We start from the raw sequence: 14,038 nt of genomic DNA on the forward strand, positions 1-14,038 counted from the left end.
TACTTCATCGTGAGCCATTTCATTCCCGCTTCACTGAGTGCTGTGGGCGCTGCAGGGATCTGCCTGGTTCCCCGCGTGTGAGGAAAACACCACTGCTGAGCCCTGCTGGCTAACAGCAGAGAAGATGGAGCAGCAGAACACCTTGGGAAACTAGACGTCGGGGACATCTTTAACCTCCACCTCCTCCGGACTCGTCTGGTATGCATTCTTGTAGAAGAATCGTTACCACGGCAGCGTGTGAAGTCAATATTTCTCCCAGCCTCTGTTTGTGATTCTACTGTCAATCTCTTCTTCTGGCTTCTGAGTTTGAGGCAGCTTCGAAAGTCCTTTCCTATTCCAAGTTTGAAGCTTTTCTGTATGCATCAATAACAGTTTATAGCATTAAGATCTTTGATCCATTAGGGATTACTCTGAGACAGAAAAAGCAAATGCTCTAGTTTAAAAAGCAAATGTAAGTTTAAAATATACTAAGTACAAATTTCTAGATACCATTTATAAAACGTGAAGCTTTTATTCAAACATCAAAAATTTTAAAAAACCCGAAAGTTTAACCTTTTCACTATGTACCTTTATAAGCATATTTAATACATATGTCTCTCATATATACATATACACACACAGGTGCATGGTACCATATGGTACACACAGATACACACACGCAGATACATGGTACCATGTATGTGTGAGAAAATTCTAGTTTCCATAATTTTCTAGAATGTTAAGTTCCAATTTTACATTCTCGTAGCATTAAGACATTATCTCAAATTCCTACTTCATTTTTCTTATTATCTTATCACTTTCTTGGATCTTGAAGATTTCTTTTTTGTTTTACTATATCTTGATTTAAAAAGTCTCTTTTCAATTAAGCTCACTTCTTCATGGAGAAAAGATGCCTTTATTCTTAGCAGGAAGGAGAAAAGATTTAGTATAAACTGGTAACTCAGAGAATAATTCGATTCTTCATAGGTTGTCACATGTTTACAATAGCTGGAAGAAGAAAACATATGGTTAGGCTTAAAACAGTAGTCAGAGCTAGAAGGAAGCTTAATGGGCTAAAACTCTGGTATTTTTAGCACTGTCTATACCCACCATACAAGGGCCATGGGGCTGCTTAGAGCCAGCTTCTCCCCTTCTAGAGCCGCTCCTTTCTGCAGTGCTCAAGCAACCCAACCCAAGCAAGCACACAGCCCTGGGCAGTGTGAAAGCCACTAGGTCCCCAGCCACGCAACACCAGACTCTAGAAAGAAGCTCATACTCCTGTACCCTTGCACCAGAAGAAGAGTCGACACAGCAATTTTACTAATTTTAAAATAGTGGAACCATGACGTATTCAAATCTCTCTTTCTACCAAGAGATAGGAATGCAGGGGACTAACCCTAACTACTGACTCATAGAGACCTCCTAGGCCAGGGCAGAACTGCCTGTGAGTCTCCAAGACTGCTGGGAACTGTTAAAGGGAGTAGAAAGCCCTATCTTTCTCCCGTGGAGCAGCTGGTGGTTTTGAACCGCGGACCTAGCAGCCCGCAGCCCAATGTGCCCACTATGCCACAGGGCTCCTGATGCAGGGCTTGAGGGGCCCGAGAACATTGTCGAAGGGCTGCAGTCAGCCAGTCAGGCCCAGTGATCTGGTTTCCTCAACAAGTAAAGCTGAGAGCACACAATCAGACACAGGGAGGAGTTGAAGATGAGACACTGGGGCAGTGTCTGTCCTACAGGGTCTCCATGAGCCAGAGCCAACTGGGCAGCACTGGGGTCTCTGTACGTAAGTCACATAAATTGTAAACATTACCTGATTACTGGAAAATGAAAACACTGGCTGCACATTTGATATTATAGAATTACCATAAGCCTCTTTTAAGTCTAATTAATGTCATTATAGTTGGTTTTAAAAATATTATATTTCAATTGCTGTGGCCTGAATTGTGTCCCTTACCATGTGCCACAAATCCTAGGATATCCATGGCTCCAGTCTCATGCGACAAAGTCTCCTCAAGTGGTGCTGGCAAAATTCCCAACGCACACAATGAGCTCAGGATGGACCACAGCCCGGGAGGAGTCCCGGAACTAGAGAGGTCCTCCCTGAGGAAGCAGGGACCAGCTGAAGGGCCCTGGACAGGGCGCCAACCTGCTGTCCGAGCAGCGGAGGGAGCACACCTGGGGGAAGACTAGTAGATGAAGGAGACCCGCTGGAACGAGGACACTAACGCGCATCAAAGCACGCCACCAGAAAGCGGACTCACAGAGTCGGCACAAATCTCTGACCGTGACACAGAGAGGAACTAGTTTCTAAAACCTATAGAAAAGGGCAGTATCTCCATACAAAAAAAGACAAATAATGCAATTAAGAAGTGGGCAAAGGACATGAACAGACAGTTCACCAAAGAAGGCATCCAAATGGCCACCAAGCACATGAAGAAATGCTCATGATCACTGTCATCCAGGGGTGCAAATCCAAGCGAGGAGGAGGCTGCTACCAGCGTACCCCGACGACGACAGCCAATGTCATAGATTCAGACACTGACGTGTGCTGGAGAGGCTGGGGCTGCAGAGCTGTCCAGCCACGTGGAAAGCCAAGTGGAGCTCCCCCAACAAGTAGGACTGGGAATTCCATGCCATCCAGCAATCTCTCAGCTAGGTTGATATCCGAAAGAAGTGTTGGAACACAGACAGACACGTGCATGCCCAATTTCACTGAAGCACTGTTCACAATAGCAAGCTAGTGGAAACAATCTAAATGCTCATCAGGAGAAGAACGAGTAAGAAAATTTTGTACACATGCACAATGGAATACTATGTATTGCTAAAAACAATAAAGAAATCAGGAAGCACTTCTTGGCATGGATGGACCTAGAAAAACAATATGCTGAGTGACATTAGCCAATCACAAAAGGACAAATATTGTAGGAGACCATTGCTATAAGGAAAGAAAAACAAAAAAAGATAAAGGCTTTCTTGCCGATGGGGGTGGAGTGGGGAGAGGGCAAGAGAGGGAAGAAGATAAAGCAACAGACTGGACAGCTGAGGGTGTGAGGCTGGGTGAGTGGCGCACGGTGGTCCACAAGAAGGAGAAGAGAGATCAAGGAGCAGGGGGAGGACTGAGCGGAGCCCATTGCCGGGTGGTGGGGGTGGTGCTTAGTAGCCTGAATTGTTGAATACAAAATTGATGATCTGAAATGGTCACCCTCACCTAATTTACAATTCAAAAAATGTTAAAAATAAAACGAGGGAGAAGACTGGGTTCTGTATATAAGATACCAATTGAGGGGTACCCATAAAAACCCAGAATTTTTCTCCCCAAAGCTATGTATTAAAAAAAATTTTTTTTAAAACAAAACAACCTTATCACCTTCAAAGCACTCTCCATTACATTTAATACATTTGTCAGATCTGCGATTCCCTCTTAGAGACAGGACAGCCCCACCACTCCCCTTCCAGGTCCAGCCCTGTGCCTTGCATCAAGCAGTTCAGTAAGTAGCTGGTTCTGGGGCCAAAAAACCCCAACAACCTGCGATTCTACTCTTGGAACCCTTGTTCAAACTCATCTGTTTGGATGGCTGATGGCACCTCCCTTGTTCTTTTCTTCACCTCCCTCTACGCCATCCAATCACTGTGTGACTTTTTAACTTTAAATAAAGGAACCACACTTGGACCCCCCGTCTTCTGATCATAAGAGCTCATCACCTGCGACAGAATTTCTGTGTACTGAGCCAGTAGAGTGAATTCTTGGTTGTCAGGGACTGTCCTTTCTTCTTCAGGACTCCCTGCAGGCTGTGTCCATGGAAACAAGTGCTGTCAGGGTCTTCTTCGGTCCATTTGAACTGAAAACTTGAAGGGCTTTTATTTTCAACAGTTGGCGTTGAATCAACCAGCATGCTAAACTGCTTTTGTAGACTCACTACCATTTCTGGGGGAAAGGAAAGGAGTAAAATACAAACTAATGTTAATTCACAAAGCATGAGATAATGAAACATACTTTAAAACAAAACGTGGCACAATTACTACTTATCTGTGCAGTCATTCACTGTTAAAAGCAGACAGTTCTTACCTACGACAGGAGCCCGAGCTGGCACAGTGGTTACACATTGGTCTGCAGCTTGCAAGGTCAGCAGTTTGAAACACCAGCTGCTCCATGGGTCAAAGGTGGGGCTTTCTACTCCCATGAAGACTTACCGTCTTGGAAACTCATAGCGTCAGTTCTGCCCTGCCAGGCAAGGTCGCCCTGAGTCAGCACCAACTTCCTGGCAGTGAGTTGTTGATTATCTACTACACACCAGGTATTGTACTAAAAACCAAACTCACGCCATCGAGGGGATGCCAACTCATAGCAACCCAATAGTGCAGGGCAAAGCTGCAAATGTTTGCAGGGCAAATGTAGAAAGCCCCGTCTTTCTCCTGTGGAATGCTAAGGCGCTCTGAATTGTCAAGAAATAAGAACAAAGTAAGGAGACTCACAATTCCTGATTTCAAAATGTGAGTAAAGAGCCACAAGACTCCATACCATCTGGTGTTAGAGCTCCACGTCCAAAGTCAAAGCCGCACATCTACGGTCCACTGACTTTTGACCAGAGTGTCGTCTACTCAATGGGGGAGGAATGGCCTTTTAAACAGTCCTGGGGCCTTGGATCCACTTAATACCATCTATGAGAATTAGCTCAGCATGGACGAAGGGCCTAAATATAACAACTAAACTAATGACACTCTTAGGAGAAACACGGGGATAAACCTCAGGGTGCTATTTCTGACAATGGATTCTTAGGTAAGAAATCAAGAGTATTAGCAACAAAAGACAAAGAATACATCAATTATGCTCCCCAACTTTTATACATCAAAAGGCTTTTTCCAAAAAGTGAAGAGATCATCTACAAAATGGGAGAATATACTTGGAAATCATATGCCCAACAGGGGTTTAATATATAGAATATTAATAGCCAGACATTATAGGTTTGTGATCATTGTGCTACTGATTTATAGTGAACTCCTTTACAACTTAACAAAAGGACAAACGACCCAATTACAAATTAAGCAAAGACGCTGAATAAACATTTCACCAAAGAAGATATACAAATACTCAATGAGCACGTGAAAAGATGTTCAATATTATTTGTCATCAGAGAAATACAAATCAAAACCACAATGAAATGCCACTTATTGGAAGACAATGCAATGGGATGGTCACTCTCTGAACAAAACAGAGAACAACAAGTGGTGAGGGGGACGTAAAACGGCACAGCTGCTGTTTGAAGCAATATGGTGGTTCTTCAACAAGTTAAACATATAATTACCATAAAACTCACACCAAACCCTTAACTCTGACTCATAGCGTTTCTGCAAGGCAGGACTTTTCCATAGGGTTTATGAGGCTGTAAATCTCTGTGGGAGCAGACAGCTTCATCTCTCCCCTGCAGAATGGCTGGTGGGTTCCAGTTGCAGTTAAGAACCCAATGTGTAACACCCTACCACCACCACCACAACCCCACCCCAAGCCGGCAGTTATGGGATTCCAACTCACAGAGTCCCTAGATAGTGTCCAAAGACGTACACTTTTATTGGAGCAGATAGTCTCACTCAACTGGTGGCTTTGAACCACCAACCTTGTGGTTAGCAATCCAATGCTTATTACGAGGCAGGCCATACAATTCCACTCCTGGGTATGTAGATACCCAAAAGGCTTGAGTGAAAATGCTGCATCTTTATTCATGAAAACCACCAAGTGGAAACAATGCTAATGTTGACCAACAGATGGGTGAGAAACAAAAATTAATCTGGGAGTCATACAATGATTATGATTCAACCATAGAGAAAGGAGGTTCGAATACATGTTGGGACATGAACCTTGAAGATATTACAGTGTATGAAACGTGTTAGACACAAAAGGGCAAATGCTGTCTGAGTGATGATTCCACTTAGGTGAACTATCTGGAACAGGCACATGCCTAGAGACCAAGCTTTCAGTGGTTATCAGGAGGGGGAGCGGAGGAGGAGGGACTGCTGAAAGGATACTGAGTTTCCATGTGGAAAACTTTGGGAGTTAGTGTTGATGGTTGCTCAGCATGGTGAATGCAATTAGTGTTACTGAATTATGCCCTTTAAAATGGTTTTAAAATGTCATTTTTGGGGTTATACATACAAGAGGTCTTAAAGTTCATGGAAAAATGTGCATTTTGAAAAAAATTATGCATGGAACTTAAGAAAAACTTTTTGCCTCAAAATAAACTCATACTGACTTGTTATAACATGTCTGAACAGTGAAAACGATAAGACATAAGCTTGGAAAGAAGCCCCGTCAGAGCAGTATGAATTCTCTAACTGCTGAAGCAAGCGCAAACATCAAAATCTATGGTGAAGCTTGGGTGGGAAAACGCTGAAATCACTGGCGCATTCCAAAAAGACAATGCCCCAGAGAAATCAGCAGCTCATACTAACTCATTTTAGCAAGGGATGGATGAGGTGACGCTGAAAATGAAGACCACCCACGTCACGTTTGAAGGAAATAACTAAACTTGTTCGTGCCCTAATTGAAGAGGACCGAAGAGAAGATTAACAGCAGAGATTAACAGCCCACACCAGAGACCTCTCAACTGGTCAGGTTATATAATTCTGACTAAAAAAGTAAAGTCGAGTAAACTTTCTGCTTGATGGCTACAAAGTGTTGCATGCAGATCAACTGCAGACAAGAGTAGAGCTTTTGATGAAAAGTTCCACAGGTGGAATTAAGATCCTGAAGCATTTCTTAGACACGGCTTTACCAGTACGATCCTGAAGACCAGCGCAGTGAAGACAATGGCTCACCAAGAGAAAGAAGAGGTCCCGTCCAAGCAGAAGCCAACCAGTCGAGAGCAAATGTCATGGCAATACTTTTTTGGATAGTTTACGGCTTTTTGCTTATGAGGAGTGTTTTGAGAACGTTAGCCAAAGCTTTAGCAGAAACACATCTGGGAGAACTTCCCCAGAGAGTCCTTGTCCATCACGACAATGCTCCTGCTCACTCCTCTGCTCAAACGAGGCCACCTCTGTGAGTTTCCATGGGAAAGCATTAGGCATCTAGCCCACGTCCTGACTTGGCTGTATCTGATTTGTGTGTGTGTGTGTGTTTGTTTCATAATCTTCAAAAGTATTTAAAGGGCACTCATTTTTCTTCAGTTAACGATGTAAAGAAGATTGTGCTGACATGGTTAAATTCCAAGGACCCTCGGGTTCTTTAGAGAGGGCCTAACTGGCTGATACCATTGTTTAACCAAGGCATCTTGAACTTAAGGCACTTTGGTTAAGAAATAGAGTTTATATTACTTTTAAAATTCTTACCTTTTAATTCTATTTCCCATGAACTTTTTGAGGACCTCTTATATTTTACTACAATAACAATTTTAACAGGGAGTGGGTTATAAGTGCTGGGGCACGAAGGAGGGGTAGATTATAGTAGGTTAGGGAGGGTTATGAAAAAAGGTACTGCTTGAGTCAAGAATTACGGTCCACGAGTTTAAAAGAAAAGCGAGAGGCATTCAAGTCGGTGGGAACAGCTGGCACACAGACCCTGGGCAGGAGTGCCTATGAGGCTACCTGAGCAACTGCAGAGAGGGCAACACAACAGAGGGGGCAGACCTCAGAGGCCACTGTCAGGACAGAGGTTTCATTCTGAGAGGAAAACTAAGCTATTGCATTCTATGAACCAGTCCAGAAAAGTCATTTTAAAGGTATTTTTCAGTTTTTGAGCATAAAAAGTACTTTCTCAATGCAAACAATTTTCTTCAAGACATTTGGCTTCAATAACTTACAGTTATTAAAAGATAATATCCACCAAAATGAAAACATTTGTAGCGACCACAGACAGTTAACTGAATGCACAAGACAATCCAAAGGCAAGTTTCCAAACAGAGTCACAGAAATAGGATTTTCTATTGCAGCGAGAACTTAAGTTCTCTCTTACAGCATGCATACAGGCATGGTGCCAAACTAAACCAAGGAATTCCTATGGAGATTTCTGGATGGAGATGATGCTCCTTGGATGTACATGAACTCTGGAACATTTGTTAAAGAAGAAAAAGTATGCATTCATTTTTCAAAGTCAAGATATTTAGCTCTTCTACAACTGTTTTCTTACTTGGCATTAACAAGAGACACTTGGCCTTACCTCTTCTTTTGTACACCACCGATCTGTCGATGGACGAGTAGTAGAGCGGCTTCTCGCTTTTCCACAGGTACCTGTACAAACAGGAAGACGGGGGCGCTCAGGACGGAGAGGAAGGGAGCTCCAGTGCACGTTACAGAAGTGTCTTTGAAGTCTGCAAGTCCTGATGTTCAGGGTAAAAGCTCTGGCTCAGAATGATCTAGTCACAAGGAGGTTTCAGAAAGGTCATGGGAAAATTCTTTATCTTTCAATTCTATTTCCCCATGAGCTTTTTGAAGGCTCCTTATATAGAGCCGTCTAGATCTAAGCAAGCTGCACTGAATGAGAGAGCAGGCCAATTGAAGGGGTGCCTTTCCCCAGAGTCCCCTAAGTGACAATGACCCTGAAGAAACTATTGTACAACATAAAAAGGCTTCTCTCATCTTAAAAGCCACCTAAGAAACAACTGTTCCTCCTTCTCCTTGCCTTTGCTCCAACCGCCCTTTAGCCGAGGACTAAGTTAGGAGTGCTTCTGGTTCTGTGAACTCTTACAAGCAGCCATTAGACGGATGTCTCTGTGGCATCTATTCAATCCTGGTGGGAATAAGGAAGAGAGACCGAGACTCCAGCATGACCTGATTCTATGATCCAAAGGATTCTTGCCAAGATAATGCCAGCCAGAGAGGAGCTGTTTGAAGATGAAGATCCTGGATGCATGTGGTCCTGTGGGTTCCCACCAAGTTGCAAAGACCAGGTCAGAGTTCTTCTAGGTTTAGGGTACCAGGTTAAAGGTAATTATTTCTTGCACTGTCTCTGGCCCTAGTTCCAGATTCCAGCATAAATCTATAATTTAGTTATTGCTAAAGTGTTTTGCTGCTCTGTAACAAATACAACACTTAATGTTAACTTTCAGACTCAACTTCATTATCTTTTATTAGTTCTCTAGAGTAAATGACTTCTATAATTTATAGTAAAAAAACATCAAAACATGGGACAAGGGGGTGGGATGAAAAGGTAGCGCACGGGGGTTTCTCAGAGCAATGAAACTATTGTATAGGATACTGTAATGGTAGATACATGATATTATATCTTTTTAAAACCCCATAGAACTGTATGAATCCTAAGGTAAACTATGAACTTCAGTTAATAATTTATCAGTATTGGTTCATCAATTATAACAAATGCATCATATTAACACAAGAAGTTAATAATGGAAAACTGTGGACAGTAAGAGAGGGCGTGTATAGGAACTCTGTATTTTATGCGGATTGCTCTATAAACCTGAAACTGCACCAAAAAACCGAAGTGAGCAATGACAATGAGTATCTTTTTGTGTGATTACTCATCACCTGCATACTTACTGGCATTCAAACCTTTCATTTATCTCACACTCCATACATACATCCATTGTGTAAAGCACATTTGTATATTTGTTGCCATCATCATTCTCAAAATATGTGCTTTTACTTGAGCCCTTGGTATCAGCTCCTCATTTTTTCCCCTCCCTCCCCGCCCCCTTTCCCTCACGAACCCTTGATAATTTATTAATTATTGTTATTTTGTCAAGTCTTACACTGTCCGACATCTCCCTTCACCCACTTTTCTGTTGTCTGTCCCCCAGGGAGGAGGTCTCATCTAGATCCTTGTAATCGGTTCCCCCTTTCCAACCCACCCTCCCTCCACTCTCCTAGTATTGCCACTCACACCACTGGTCCTGAAGGGATCATCCATCCTGGATTCCCTGTGTTTCCAGTTCCTATCTGTACCAGTGTACATCCTCTGGTCTAGCCAGATTTGTAAGGTAGAATTGGGATCCTGATAGTGGGGGTTGGGGGATGAGAAGAAGCATTAAAGAACTAGAGAAAAGTTGTATGTTTCATCGTTGCTACATGCACACAGACTGTTTCATCTCCCCGTGACCCTTCTGTAAGGGGATGTCCAGTTGTCTACAGATGGGCTTGGGGGTCTTCATTCTGCACTCCTCCTCATTCACAATGATATGATTTTTTGTTCTTTGATGCCTGATACCTGATCCCATCGAAACTTCGTGATTACATACGCCGGTGATTCATTTTTAAAATTGGATTATTAATTTTTAAAAATATAATCTAAATATTTATCTTTTATTGCATATGTGACTTACAAATTATTTTTCTCCTAGTCTGTGGTTTCCTATTCTCCTAATAGAGTCTTTCAAAGAGTAGAATTTCTTACTTTTGGTAAAGTTCATTTTATTTATTTATCTATTGTCCTTTAAATATTTTTAGTGTCATGTTTAAGAAAACTTTAGCAAAAGTCTTCTGCATATACTTTTTAATTTCCCTCCTTCTTGTTCTCAACATTTTCCTTCGCAACTCAAACGTCATTAAACCCACCACCTCTTAAATGGTTTTTAGTTTTTCAATAATGCTTGCCATTTTTAGTGCTCACTCACTACCACTGAATCCATTAAAACCCATAAAGACCTGTGGTTCTGGGGAATGCTTCAAGGACTTCCATCTGACAACATGGGAGATGATACAGAGAACAGAGAAAAAAACTGGTCACGTATATGACAAATAAAGTGGCGGAGATTGAAGGAGATTGAAAAAGACAATCAGCACGACCGGGGGCTGGTCCCCTCCCGCTCGTTGGTGATGCCCTGTGCGTTACCTCACGCAGCCCTCAGCACACACCCTCTGAATCACAATGGAAACAACGGGTCCCCTGGACAATCCCTGCCATCGGGCCGGCGGCCTCTCTGGTCATGAATTCTCTTAGAAGGGAGCAAAAAGTTATTCAGTCTTAGATGTGCAATTAAATAGAAAATGCAATCGGAATTAATGGAAACACTCGTAAAACCCAAATAGAATCTGGGGTTTAGTTAATGTCTGGCTAATGTTTCTAGGGAAAGGTCACCATGCTGATAAGCCTGTAGTGGTGAAATTTCAGCTCAATGTACAATCACAAATGTGGAAAGAAAGCAGGCGGATTCTACACTCCAAGAAGAAACATACTTGGCCCTGGCTTCTTCCCATTTTCGCTTTTTCTCATCAACAGCTTTCTTCATAACTTGGTACCATTTTCTAAAATCAAACCAAGGCTTATCTGGAAGAAATGAAATCCATAAATATTAACCAAAGTAAACTATATTATCATAATATGAATTACACTATCATAAAGTACATTACTCCTGTGAATCTTCATTTATCAATATAGAGATAAATATGTCTATTACAGCTCTTAGAAACCACAGTGAGGCAATTGTCTCCATATCCTGGTATGACTCCCCCAAGCAGTCCTTACGTCTGTCCCTTCTCTGGGTTCCTGCCTACAATACGGCCCTTGATACACGACACTGACATGACCTTTTTATGTCCCCTTCCCCTAGATTTGACTCTACTATCCTTGAGAATAGATGACATACTCTGCTTGCCGCTCCATAATCAAAGTGCCTTTCCTAAACTCGGCTGGCAAGTGATGCGGCTACAATATGTGTGATACAGAGATAAATCAATGCACAAGTGGGCGAATGTGACAACAGTATCCAACTACAGACTTCCAGCTCATTCACTGCTACTCCTTCTCCTTGTTCTTCCTAGTCCTGATCCAGAGAGTCTAGAGGTGAGTAAACCAGGAGATTGTAATGGACAGAATGGATGGAATGGCAATAATGGAAGTACAATAACTCCCTCCTCATTTCTTGTTCAATCCACACTGGGAGGTGAGACGAACATGGAGGAGCAGAGAGGCAAACGAGAACGTAAAGCAGAGACGAGGGTCAGAGTGAAGGCCTTACGAGGCAGGCTGAGAGGAAAATGGCGACGTGAAAGGCTAAATTTCTTTAGTATACGCTCTAATTAAGATGGTATCTTTCAATGGCTTATTAAAACTCTCCTTGACTTGCCTACATCAGTTAATCCAATATGGCCTGGGATACCACACAGCTGAAGAGGAAAGAAAACTATGCAAAGAACCAAACAGCTAGAGGGAAACAATAAACAAGGAAGTTCTATATTTTTGAGTAAGTTACAATTTCTTTGAACTCAGACTTCCTCTTCGGCAACAGGGGACAGGAGGGCATGGCAGGAAGCAGGGAAGCAGAGGGGATGGGGACGGCGCTCTTGCCCTGCAGAGAGCGTAGAGTTACTTTGAGGATCACAGAGACAGTAAGATGTCAAAGTGAGTCCCTTCTTCTAAATGACCTCTGAGTCTTAGAAAGGGCATTCATAGACACTGTAGTTGCTATGAGCCAGCATCCACTCGACGGTAGGGAGTGAGAGCCCAACCCTGCACTCTGCGTGGGAGCCAACATACAGCAACACGCAGAAATCATGAACTGGCATGTATTCTGAGAAAAAACACACAAGTGGGTTACTGTCATTAAGTCCAAGCTTCTAAAACCACAAACATATATCCTACTTAGAACAATGTAAAAACTGGAATTGAATAAACGAATTCCCATATTTACTAAACTCTACAAAGCTGCTCTTAGGCATGGCATTAGACACTACGTCAATTTACAAAAGTAATATTTTATTGTGCTTTTTGCTGAAAGTTTGCATGGCAAGTTAGGTTCCCATTATCAATCTCCCTATTGTTCAGTGGCATGGTTCTATTTTTCACATTTCTCACTATTTTCATGGTTTCCATTCTGATGACTGTTTCTTGCCTTCCTACTTCTTAATCTTTGCGTTCAGGCAAACGCTGCCTTCTGCCTCATACACGTGGTCACTGAAAGGAGGGGCAGCACAGCTCGTTTGGCTGCAAGTGACCTCTGGGAGGGGCGTCAGCTCCAAGTTGAATGGCTGACTCAGGGTTAGTCCCAGGGGTTCCTCTAGTTTCCACTAGTCTAACAAAGTCTGATTAAAAAAAGAAATCTGAGTTTGTTCTGTATTTCCCCCCATCCTATCTGGTCAGCCGTGGTGGTCTGACCATCCAGTTCTTCTGTCTCAGGGGACATGAGGCTAAAGCACGTGCTCCAGTTCACAATCTGTCTGTCTGAAAATTCTTCTAAACATTTCACAAATATTAGTAATCAAATAGGAACAGTTATACTTAGGCCACTAGTTAAAGTCTAAAGTGCTAACCATATAAAAGATATCTAGACAGGAGTGATTGTGGCAGGAGCTGCGAGTTCTGATTTGGGAAAAGGTGAGGTGGGAGGGGTGCAGAGAGGGTTAGAAAAGTGGCGTTGACATTGTACTGTCCAGAATGAGGAAATGGCCAGGCACTAAAGGGGCCTTACGGGATAAGACAGAAAGAAGATCTCGGAGAGGGGCCAGCATAAGCATAGGTCAAAGGTACGAGAATAGAAGAGATAATCACAGAAATAATGCCCATCAATACCTGGTCTAGAATGGCCTGTGAGTAGAAGCTGGGGATGAAAACAAACAAACAAACAAACACCAAGCTGGTCTCCATTATATACACAGAAAGAAATCAGTACGTTTTCAGTAGTGTGGAGATATAATTAGATAAGTCTATGAAATCCTGGTACAACTTATGCAATTTACATATTGTGTGTATGTCTATGTGTACACATAGTACACATAGTCCTATGTCCTAAGTCCTAAGTCCTCCCTTCCATATAAACGGCATCACTGACAATCACTTCAAGCAAGATAAAAAATTAAGTACCTTCTTTGTTATTTTCATTATGTTTCTCGGCAAGATTAGATAAAGACCTGTAGGTAACAATAAACAAGTTCATTTAATTAAAACCTATTATTCATAAAGTTAAAATTGGAATTCCTCTGACAGAAAATGGAATTCTGAAAGAATCGTACTTGGAAGAAAAGACAACTGCTAACACGGGGCAGACACGGTGGGCACTGCCAATCTTTGACATTCCTAACACAATCAGTGAGACACACACATTGCCCCAGGGCCTAAGGCGTGTCAGTAACACGCAAAGAGATTCTGCAACCCTTGTGCATGATACTCCAACAGTCA

The 14,038-nt window shown here is 42.4% G+C and overlaps 1 protein-coding gene across 1 annotated transcript in view; it reads right to left on the reverse strand.

Annotated features, from left to right (window-relative positions):
- Positions 1-489: 489 nt before the first annotated feature.
- TAF1B (TATA-box binding protein associated factor, RNA polymerase I subunit B) overlaps positions 490-14,038 on the reverse strand; it is a 74,550-nt gene continuing 61,001 nt past the window's right edge. The window contains exons 11-15 of the mRNA XM_004696378.2: positions 13,724-13,770; positions 11,101-11,191; positions 8,129-8,199; positions 3,682-3,904; positions 490-987 (exon numbers count right to left, since the gene is read on the reverse strand). Of these exons, the coding sequence (XP_004696435.2) occupies positions 786-987; positions 3,682-3,904; positions 8,129-8,199; positions 11,101-11,191; positions 13,724-13,770 (634 nt within the window). The 3' untranslated portion in view covers positions 490-785. The remainder of the gene's footprint in view (positions 988-3,681; positions 3,905-8,128; positions 8,200-11,100; positions 11,192-13,723; positions 13,771-14,038) is intronic.

The sequence above is a fragment of the Echinops telfairi genome, unplaced genomic scaffold (genome assembly GCF_000313985.2).
Source record: "Echinops telfairi isolate 266 unplaced genomic scaffold, ASM31398v2 ScPeMD7_9;HRSCAF=40, whole genome shotgun sequence".
NCBI lineage: Eukaryota > Metazoa > Chordata > Mammalia > Afrosoricida > Tenrecidae > Echinops > Echinops telfairi.